Raw genomic sequence first — 10,895 nt, forward strand, 5'->3', positions numbered from 1 at the left:
GTTCAAATTTTGCTAGGAGGACACCAAAAGTGCCACTTCCCCCTTCCCTCCCTAGCCCTCCTTTTGTCCTCTTGTCTTGTCCAAGGCACCCACTCGTGGTGCTCAGACACAATAAGTGCTGCTAGTGGCACCAAAATTACTATAGACATTACTACAGGACATCAACTCACAGCAAAATACTGTACAATTTTTTCAAGTTTTTCAAGGTAAATATTTTAATACTTCATGGTTTTAAGCATTGCATAACATCACACACAGATGGTGAACTAGAAATCCATGTTCCACTGAAAGTACAGAGCTCAGACTGGAAAAATTTATCTCCATACAGGAATTTTGAGCAGCTCTATCCCTGAAAAGTATAACTGCAAGGCAGGAATACAAGATTTTGGACTGAGGACTCCTCAGCTAGCTCTTTGCTACCAGAGAGCACGTGTTAGCTGTTCCCTGGCACCTGTGTTAGATCCAGGTGTTACTCATCTTCAGCCCAATTGCCTTTCTGCTACTACAACTATTACCAGCTGAAATCAATATAGTGCCAGAAGAGAAAACAAAAGTGCAGATTAAATGCACCAGGTTTGCTACATTACTAGAGAGGGACCTTTATAAAGAATATCTCAGTTTTTAAAAATATAAATGCACAAAGTACTCATCAATTCCATCACTAAAATTATATTTTAGTGAAATGTATTTTGCTGGAGCATTTAAAATGCATTTAGAAAGTCTATATAATTTCACTAATGGAACTTAAAGAAATTAATTCTCTCCTTCCACTAACAGCTTAAAAAAAAACTAAACAACCCAACCCTTTAAATCAGCTAACAAGTGGAGCCATAAAATTGGCTGCTACACCAAAGCAATAAGAGAATAAGTATTTTTTCTCCACTCAGTTCATGCAATATATTAAAAAAAATGATTTGTTTCAGTGTGGTCAACAAGACATCCTCTAGTTTTCACTTCCTTGGAGTTCTTTTTCTGATGCAAACAACCTTAAATCACATTAGTAAATTATATGTAGTATTATACTCATCTTTGCTACCAGCCCTTGCTCAATAAACAAGCTCTTCCCTTCTTGAAGATCACTTTTAAGGTAGAGCTGAATACATTTCAGCAGCAATGAAACATTCTTGAATTCGTTCTTGTCCAGCTCCTACAGAAACACAGAGTGCTGTGCATCATTAGCCTGCTACCCTCCAAGTTGGCTGCTAGAAAAGTTGAGATTATTCATGGTACTCGCCTTTCTCAGTGCCTTGTCCAGCTGGCTAAAGAGAGATTCACTGTATTTCTGGGGAAGCTTTACTTCGTTCTCTTCAAGCAGTTCATGTATTTTTTGAAACCCCTTTCCTTTAAAGGCATCAGTGAGCAACGATTGGAGCTGTAGAGGGAAGGGAAGGAAACAATTAGAGAGCAAAATAAAGGGGCATTGAAATTGTAGCAGCACAAATTATGATAAAATACTTGTAATGTTATTTTAAAAGTTGCCAGTTTCTTTTATTTGTTTTATATAGTTTGTTTCTCTACTTTCATTTTACTACTAGATCTGAAGTGAAACATCAGTCTTGATGTCCAAAAGAGACAAGATCCTTGAAACTGAATAATCATAAAATATATCACGTAAGGAAATAAGCAATTTAGTATAGCCAGTTTTTAAGTCCCCCAACTATTACAATAATTTCTTCCCACTTACTATATATATATATATATATATATATATAAAATAACAATTTGTAAGATAAAGCTAAGGAGGCATTTAAAAGATCCTTACATAGTCTTCTGCTCTGTCTGCCATATTGCCACTCACATCTCTATTTCGTTCTTCACTTGTTTCTTGCTTTAAAAATAAAAGAAAGAGGAAAATACAGAAAAAACCACTTTTTTCTCTGTCCCCACCAAAAAAGAAAACCCAACGAACCAAAACAACCCCAAACACTTTTTGCCCAAAGCTGCAGAGCACTTACTCATCCCCTCACTTCCAAAACGCTGGTTTTCCTCCCTTACTACCTAAGCTGCAAACCCCCCTCGTGCCTCCCAACCCGAGGTTTCCGGCGGCCGTGGGGAGCCCCGCGCGTGTCCCCCGGAGGGAGCGCGAAGTGTCCCCTCTCCGCGGCCGCGGGGAGCGCCGCTCACCTGGGCCATGGTGCGGGGTCTGTTTCAGTCTCTCCCCACGGCCGGGACCCGTGGCTGGGCACACCCGCGCCTAGGGTGGAGGGTGACCCTCGGCAGCCTTTCCCGCGGCTCCGAGCGCTCTCCTTTCCTCAGCAAGCCCTCACTCTATACCCCAACACTGGGGTAAAAAGGAGGAAAGGCAGCCCAGTTCGCATCCGCCCTAAAAAGCCACAGCTGTGCGGCACCTGGGAAGGGTCCCTTGCACCCGGGCACCGGCGCCGCAGCACGGACAGACCTCGGACCGAGCCCAGGGTCGCAAAGGAGGAGCTCAGAGCCTCCCTGGGGGCTGCTCCTGACCGAGAGATGCCACAGCCGGCGTGTGCTGCTGCCAGGTGGGCTTTATCGTGCTCAGCTGAGGATAAAGGCCAGTAAATTTTGGACCAGAGAGGCTGGAAGCGAATGAGAAAAATCATTGCGAACAGGTGGGATCGTTTAAGGGTTGATAGCAGCGCTCGGAGTTCAACGGCTCGGTCTCTATGCTGCTGTGGATTGATTTTGATGTGAAAAACAGAAAGAAAAAAAAAACATCTTCCCCCCCCCCCCAAAAAAAAAAACCCAAGCAAAAGCAAAAAAACAAAGCACAACACCAATAAAAAGAAAAACTCACGAAAACCAAACCAACCAAACAAAAAGCTCCAAACTTCAGTCCTATCTGCTGTTTCTTTCGAAAATAAAAAGGTAACAAAAAAACTGTGACTGTTCAATAAGTTAAAATGTGCTTCTCGATACAATGGCACCAACACCACCTTTGCATTTTAAACCAGGTGCTATAGAGCGCAGGGCGAAGGGGGAACCTGCCAAGTAACGCCGATTTCGTTTACGTTCAAAGAGCAGGTTATTCAGCATCTTTGCCTCCCTCCGGAGGCTTTAGAAGCTGCGGGCAGTTCCGAGCCGCGCTCAGTATCCAAGATCAGGAGCAATCCCGGTGGGGCAGAGACGGGTCCCCCCTGCTCATGACCCCGGCCACCCGCGGAAGCGAGCGGCAGAGCCCCGCGGCTGCAGGGTTAGAATTCCAAACCCGGCTCAGATTTGCCGAGATCACGGCCCCCAGGGCTGGGGTGGGGAATTCTTGCACAACCCCTGCATCTATCCCCAGTCACACACTTTCAGGTAAGGGTAGCGAGACCCGTCTGTGGTATGGAGGGACAGCGCAGCTCCTGACGCTCCCACGGGTCGCGGTGGGGTTCGGTGATAGTGCTGCTGTTCCACCCACTCCTCGGCGACGCCCCGACGGCATAAAAAAGCGGGAGCCGCCACCTACGGCCACTCTTTGCCATGAAGCTCACCTGGGACATCAACGACCCCAAGCTGCCGCAGGTACTGGCTGGGCTGGGAGGTACTGGGGAAAGTCTCCGTCCAGCTCTAACGTGGAGGTGGGGAACAGCAGAACGAGCTTCACTCTAAGCAAAGTTTTGTTTTACGTCTGCTTTACTTCTCTTTTCACTTTGTGTTGCAGTCTTTATAACTATAACTATATTACCTATAAATAAAGTATGCCTTTGATGCACATCTTTGCCTAGCTGGATGTGAACTCCTAGAACTACCTGTGGCTCCATTTGGACAATTTTCTTCTCCCTCCTCTTCGTCGTTCAAGAAGTGTTGAATTGGAGCTTGAATTGACTGTTTACTACTATCTTTTCTTACTAATTATTTCTTTGGTTTATTGACACACCACTTCAATGCCAACAAGCACTCCACTTTTGTCCAGTTGTGAGTTTCAAGTGCATTTTTTAATTTGCAACTTTTTTCACCTTAGAGTTTATTTAAGTTTACAGAGCTCATACTATTACATTATAATGCTGTAAATACTGGTAGTTTGCCTCTGTTTGCTGGGATTGCTCCCACATGTGGTACATACATATGTTAAATATGTATTGCATTATAAATATTTTCAGTTTAAAATCTTCATTCATAGCTCTGATAATTACATTTTTGTAATGAACTCTAGAAAGCTGTGAAATCTCAAACTGAAATGTTCCTTGTTTGTGCCACTATACACATATTGGAAGTACGTTTGCAATGACAAATCTCTATTTTTTGGGAAAAGCCCTATTCAAATCATATTAGATGCACTTTAGGAAGCCATTCCATAGCTAAAACTTTTAATTTCCTGTCTGCAGCTGCACTGTCCCACAACAAGGAGAACTTAATAGGAGTCATGATCAGGGTGGCTTGTGTCCTATCTGGGCACACTGATAGTACACTGGTCAGTAAATTCTGGGAGTAAGGCTGATGTCTTACAGCTGGTTACTTCCCTGTAAAAGGCAAATGTGTCAGCAGACCGTGCTACAATGGATCATGATGCAAAAGAGGAAAAGATCCTGACTTTCTTTTCAGATAGGGAATCTCAGACTGCCCTAGCCCTTTTAGAGGGCACTTCTGAACAAGCTATTATTTCAATATATCTTTTTCTGCTGCTTGGCTGGTGATAAAAAAAACTTTTTTTCCCCTCTGTAGTGTATCTTATAACAAAGCAAAAATACCCGGTTGTAATATACTAATAGCATTCTCTTTCTCTCCTCCTTGCTGCCTTGCCCTCCCACCCCACCTGCCCTGCTGCAGGAGCCCAAGCACTTCGACGCCTTCCAGGAGTGGCCCGATGGCTACGTGCGGCTCATCTACTCGAGCGAGGAGAAGAACGCGCAGCGGCACCTCAGCGGCTGGGCCATGCGCAACACCAACAACCACAACTGCCAGATCCTCAAGAAGTCCTGCCTGGGCGTGGTGGTGTGTGCCCGGAGCTGCGCCCTGCCCGGCGGGGCCAGGCTGCAGCTCCGCCCCGCCATATGCGACAAGGCTCGGCAGAAGCAACAAAGTAAGGGGCACTCAGGGAGAGCTGCGATGCCCAAGGGACCCTGTTTCTTACATTGGGGCTTGATTTCCAAGCTGGAGTCACTCTTACTTGAGTGCAGACTAAGGCACAATTGCAATGACTGATTAATTCCAAATTTCATCAATGTCTGTTTGCAAATATTTAAGGGGATAGGGATTTAAATCCTTTAAATTATTAGCATGTACATCTAGCAGGCAGTTCTAGTTCATACCATTTAGCTATGCTTGGCAGTCTATGTTGCATTTCCTTGAATACATTTTAATCTGATTTTTGGAAAAGTCTGATCATGTTGCTCTTGAGCTCTGTTTACTCTCAGGCAGCATCCTTGTCCTTAACCAATCTCTTCAGTAGTTTCTGTCTGTTCACAGAGAAAGCCTGCCCCAACTGTAACTCTGCCCTGGAGTTGATTCCTTGCCGAGGACACAGTGGCTATCCAGTCACGAACTTCTGGAGGCTTGATGGAAAAGCAATATTTTTCCAGGTAGAAAAGCAGCTGTGTGTATTTATGCACACTATATAAAAAATGAGAGAGATTTCAGAGAGAGATTTCTTCTTCTTCCCCCTCTCCTTTTATGTAACACAGACCATGATGAACATGAAAAAGGTCTAGTCCATGACTGAATTTCTCTTGAGTATAAACATAAGAACAAATAAAACAATAACACTTGGCTATCTCCTTGAAAGCAGTACTTATGGATTGGAAATATTCAATTTTAACTACAATAAAACAGATGGGTAAAATTCTCCTCTTTACAGAACACAAATATGAACAAAAAGTTTGTCTTGCACCCTGGTGCATGTGACAACTGGATGTCTCCAATGTTATTTCCAAACATTTATTTGCTACTAAAATAAATAGGAAAAAAAAGTCTCAATGTACATGAGTTGAAACATAAAAATTCTCCTTCGTGTGAAACTAGCCTTTGAATTTTAAAGGATTTAAAATCTTGACAGAAAAAAAAGAAGAATCTTAGCCAAAATTTGAAATTTCATCTTGATTTTTCTTTTTTAGCAACATTGGAAAAAAAAGAAAACAAAAATTTTCTGTTCTATGAGACTACATTTTCTCCTGGATAATTTTTTTCCCTCTGACTCCCACGGCAGTGAATTCTGTTCTCCAGTCAGTAAATGGAAGAAAACTGGCCATAATCCCAGATTCCTTCCTATATTATTCTTATTCAAATGTTCACTTACCGACATGCAAAACTGGAAGATTTTACTATCAAAAAAGTTGATAAATGCTTGCTTAGAAGTTAATTTCTGCTTGAGAAAGGACAGTGTTTTAAAAGCAATTTTTAGCTTGTATTAGGGATTGTATGTTCAGACAAATGAGTAAGGAAATGTAGTGTCCATCACTTTGTCATATGCCCGTGTAACTTTGGTTATGTAGATCTGCGTATCCACAGATGTCTCAATAGCAGAGCATCTTCAGATGGTTTTTTAGGATATATTTTCAGTCCTGTTCAAGAAGGTGTATTGCTTTAAGAGAATATTTTTCATCTTGTGGCATGAAACCTCTTTAAAGCCTAATTATACTATTTATAGATGTGCTTATAAGGCAGAACTGAGATACTGGATTGCAGAAAATCAACCAAACTATTTTTTTCCGCCTTGGTTCTGATTATCTACTCCTGAATGTCACAAACTTAGGTAGCACTTTTGCTCCTTCATCAGCTCTGCAGTCATCACTGACTTCTCCCTCACTTTTTCCTTCTATCTACATACAAATAATGATTTATTCTATTTGTTTATTTTCACAGTGCATTTGTCCTTGTTTAGTTTCTCCTTCCTTTTTTCCTTGTGCCAAACCACAGACCATGCTGCGACTACCCTTCCTGCTACTTAGAGCATTTTCTCTAATCTTACCCCCTTCTAGGTACACACCTAACTCTCAGTTAATCCTAATTTAGGCTAAAGGAGTCCATGACCACCCCCGTCCAGAGAGCAAACTGGAGGCAGAGGCAAGAAGAAGTGCAATTAAGAAGCAAATGTCCTCCTATCACCACTCCCAGAAAAAGAGATCACTAAATTCAGAAGTAAGTCAAAGTCATTAGTTAAATAAAAAGGTGACATAAATGAAAACTTTTTTTTGTCAGTTAAAAAGATGTGATAAGCATGTACTGTGGATCCCAGGGCAAAACAAAGCTTTACATCATGCTATTAACATGTGCTAATAACAAAGTAACATCTGTTAATTTGGGGCTGAAACTAGTAACAGCACAAGTATTGAGACATATGTGTCTGGACAGTATTGATTCCTATATCTTACAGATCTACTTTTCCTTGTCAGGCAGGAAGATACCCTGACAGCAGTGGTTACACCAATAACCTACAGAACTTTCACTGCATGGATAGCCCAGAAAGAGCTGGTTTCTTCGCAGACACCAGTTTTTCAATTCCAGCCCAGTCTTACCCTTCGCTGCCGAACGCAGACCCCTACAAGGCACATTACGACTCAGCCAGCTTCCAAGAGGACCAGCTATCACCATACCCTAAATGCCCAAATCCAAGGATCTACATGCCCGTGCCATGCAGTTACGAGTTTGGAGTTCCTACCTTTATAAGCTCAAGTCCTTACCCAACATTTTACAAAGATCTGCCCAGTCCTGCCATTGATGCAGACCCCCTCAGTCTGAACGGGTCCCACTACAACGCTGTGACCACCCATGATAAGAGCTTTGATAACCCTGGCAGACATTACGGACTGAAACCAGCGTGGGGGAAAAGTGGCAGTGGAGACCGGAGTGACTACGGGCAGATGGCAACAAGTGCTCCTCACCCTTACTACAGTGGGGACTATCCCTGCAGGTACAGCCCCAGCCCCTCTCCCATGGCCCCACCGCTGCAGACGGTCATCACCACCACCACCAAGGTGTCCTACCAGGCCTACAAGCCACCCGCGCTGAAATACAGCGACAACCTCTGCGACGTGAAGAACCTCCAGAGCTACACCCATGTGGCAGAAAACATCTCAGGTGCTGTCTATTCAGGGATGAAGATTCAGGAAGACTTTGGGATGATAAAGTCAGCGCTGCTTTACCAGCACGACTCCATCCCTACAAAATCCAAACCAGCCGAGGGCATGGAGAGCTATCGGTATGGGCTCCCTCTGGGGAGCAGCTTTGCTGAGCATGAAGGCCAGGCCCTAAGGTTTGAGAGTGCTGAATATTGACTAAATGGTGCTTAAATGGCAAATACCTGCAGATGGGAGAATAGATTTTTGTGCTGACCATGTAGTGCTGAGCCAAGTAGTATGAGATTTGAGGAGATATAAGGAAGCAAAACATCAAGACGGCTTTTTCCCAAAAGCACCTTTCTGGACCTGTGTGCTGAGTGAATTATATTTTGCAACTAATTTCAAAGAAAACCCCACATAATCACTAAAATGGCACAAGAAACTGAGCCCAAAACACACCTGGGAGAAGGTAATATGGAGGCACAGCTCCTCTGGAAGTCAACAGCCTCCTCTGACAGCAAATGCAATGCACTTACAGCCACAACTCCTGCCTCAAGCTTTGAGAGAAAATGCTCCATCTGTAAGAAAGGACTAATCAGGTAATGGAAAAAAAATGAAGGGAGGTGGCTATAGATTATAGTCAACTGAAGGAAATGGTAGGGAAAGAAAGAAATAACAGAAATGTGAAAGGAAGACAATTCGCAGAATAATTTACCTGAATGGTTCATTCACCTGCCATGATCCTTTTGATGAATGGAAGATCAGCTAAGTTTCTCTGAAATGAGAAATGAAATTTGCTAAATTCACGTTGCTTTTTGATCCCTTGTATCAAGAGCAGAGACTACCCAGACTTTCTATGTAAGGACAACCCAGCACAGCCATACCAGGAACTGATGCCCTGTAACACTCAGCCTGGAGGCAGGAAGGCTCAGACAACCCCCACCAAGCCTGCTCAGCATCACATGGCTGCCAGAGTTAACTTATGTGGTCCTGAAAACCATTTACAGTGAAACTGGTTTTTGCTTAAAGGAGCCTGGCGAGCTGGTCAGGCCAATTGGTTAACAGTGCAGAATTCTCTTTACCCATGAATACAACTGGTCCTGTCTAAGAATGCAACATCCCAGCTGCCTAGTACAGGTCAGTATGAATGAATCTTTCCTGGCTGCCTCTCTGCACTCCATCTCCATCAGGTCTTTCTCCCTCTCCTAAGGGATTTTTCTCTCTGTAAACATAGCTCCCCATGACAGCACTACTTTGGAAATTAACCAGCCAACAGAGAGGTTACAAAACAAAATCTTCAAACTGAGCTAAGCAATGAAATTGTAAAGAAATGAATTCCCAAATGCAGCCCTAAAACAACAAATTCTTTTTTAATCTGGAAAGAAGAAAAAACAGAGCAATGCTAGTTTAAAACTAAAGTTATTTTAGTACTGGGGAATAGAACCCTCACCCAAAATGCGTGTGCCAAGCAAGGGAGCTAAGTAGACACAGGGGATTGATCAGGGTAAAAAATAATTCTTTTGGTATCATTATTATTGAGTTACCAAGTATCTTTAACATTTTGAACACATTTTTTGTTTTTTACCTCTGTCTTATGTATATTTTTGCTGTGTTTTGAGAAACAGCATACTACTGTAGTCTTTCAATAAATGTGAAATTACAGTTAAAAGCAAGGCACCATGTAAAGTAATGCGAGCAGCTGGCTAGTTAGAATTACAAGGTTCTATGCACTGAAGGTATCATTAAGCTGGTAAACAAATTGTATTTTCAAAGAACAGTTAAACAGTTATTTCTGATGTAGTATTTTTTTTTCTTTTTATATTTTTATGAAAACCATGTTTTTATAAACATGTTCAGTCTGAGATGTGAAACTGAGCCCCATAGGAATTTAGTTAATAGCATCCTGTTTCAGGAGTGGATTGTTCAGCATTTTGAAAATTCAAGCCAGACAAAGATGGAATTCACAAAAAGACTAAATTAATTCACCTGCATCAAGCTTACCTTGTCTTTTAGCTCTAGTGTACTTTATATCTCCCTTAGCTTTTGTTAAACTCTTAGGGTAATTCTTCTACCAAGTGTTTTAAATTACTGATAAGAAGAGATTCAGGTGAACAACATAAATTTGATAATTAGCCCACATACTTTAAAACCTTTAAAAAAGAAAAAAAAAAAAAAGGTGGTTTGTGAATTATTACCCAGAAAGACTGATGCAAAATTTTAGAGTTTATGAGCACATAACATTATGCCTGTTTAAAGAACTGGCATTTCTCAGCTGTATACCAAATCATATTGAGGCATTTGAAATGTAGAATAATAATCAAGGCTTACAGCCCTGTAAGTTTAAAGGGGGGAAGAAAAAAGTCTAAGAGGGGAATAAGGCAAAACAAAATGACTAAAAAAGCTGGAAAGATTCACTGCAGATGGAAAAATTGAGGAAAATATTAAAGCTGTAAATTGCTCTATTTTATAGTGATTTTAGAGGAGTTAGCCAGCCACAACTCAAGCACAAGTTATTAAAATACTACTAGCTATTAAAACAGACAAACTTGGGGGGTTGCATGCTGCTTATATTACTGGTATTAAACTTGTCATTGTAGCTGTATGCTTAAATTGTTATGCTATCCAATTAAACATAGCTTCTTAAAGGAGAACTTTGTACATCAGTAAAGAAAATTGTTTTAAGATGTTACTTTTAGGGTGTGAATTTATTTATAATAAACATCACAGCTGTTTAAGCACAGTGGAAAGCTACGGTGGTGATTTCCTTGCTGCATCAACTGAGCAGTACAACAAATAAAACTGCTCTAAAGGTTATTGGAGTCTTTCTTCACCTTGATTCTTCTCATGTACAAGTGTCTGGGATAATATTAGCTGTATGTTACCTTTTACAGAAAAAAATCAGATGGAAAAAGTCTAGAGCTGTAGACATTTTTCTCTTCAAAA

The 10,895-nt window shown here is 41.7% G+C and overlaps 1 protein-coding gene across 1 annotated transcript; it reads left to right on the top strand.

Moving 5' to 3' along the window:
- The first annotated feature begins 3,438 nt into the window (after positions 1-3,438).
- Positions 3,439-8,168, top strand: GCM2 (glial cells missing transcription factor 2). The gene is made up of 5 exons (XM_009088896.3): positions 3,439-3,480; positions 4,726-4,978; positions 5,365-5,477; positions 6,907-7,032; positions 7,287-8,168. Exons 1-5 carry the CDS (start codon positions 3,439-3,441, stop codon positions 8,166-8,168), a joined length of 1,416 nt encoding a protein of 471 aa, XP_009087144.3.
- The last annotated feature ends 2,727 nt before the right edge of the window (positions 8,169-10,895 follow it).

This window comes from Serinus canaria, chromosome 2 (assembly GCF_022539315.1).
Source record: "Serinus canaria isolate serCan28SL12 chromosome 2, serCan2020, whole genome shotgun sequence".
In the NCBI taxonomy this organism is placed as follows: Eukaryota; Metazoa; Chordata; class Aves; order Passeriformes; family Fringillidae; genus Serinus; species Serinus canaria.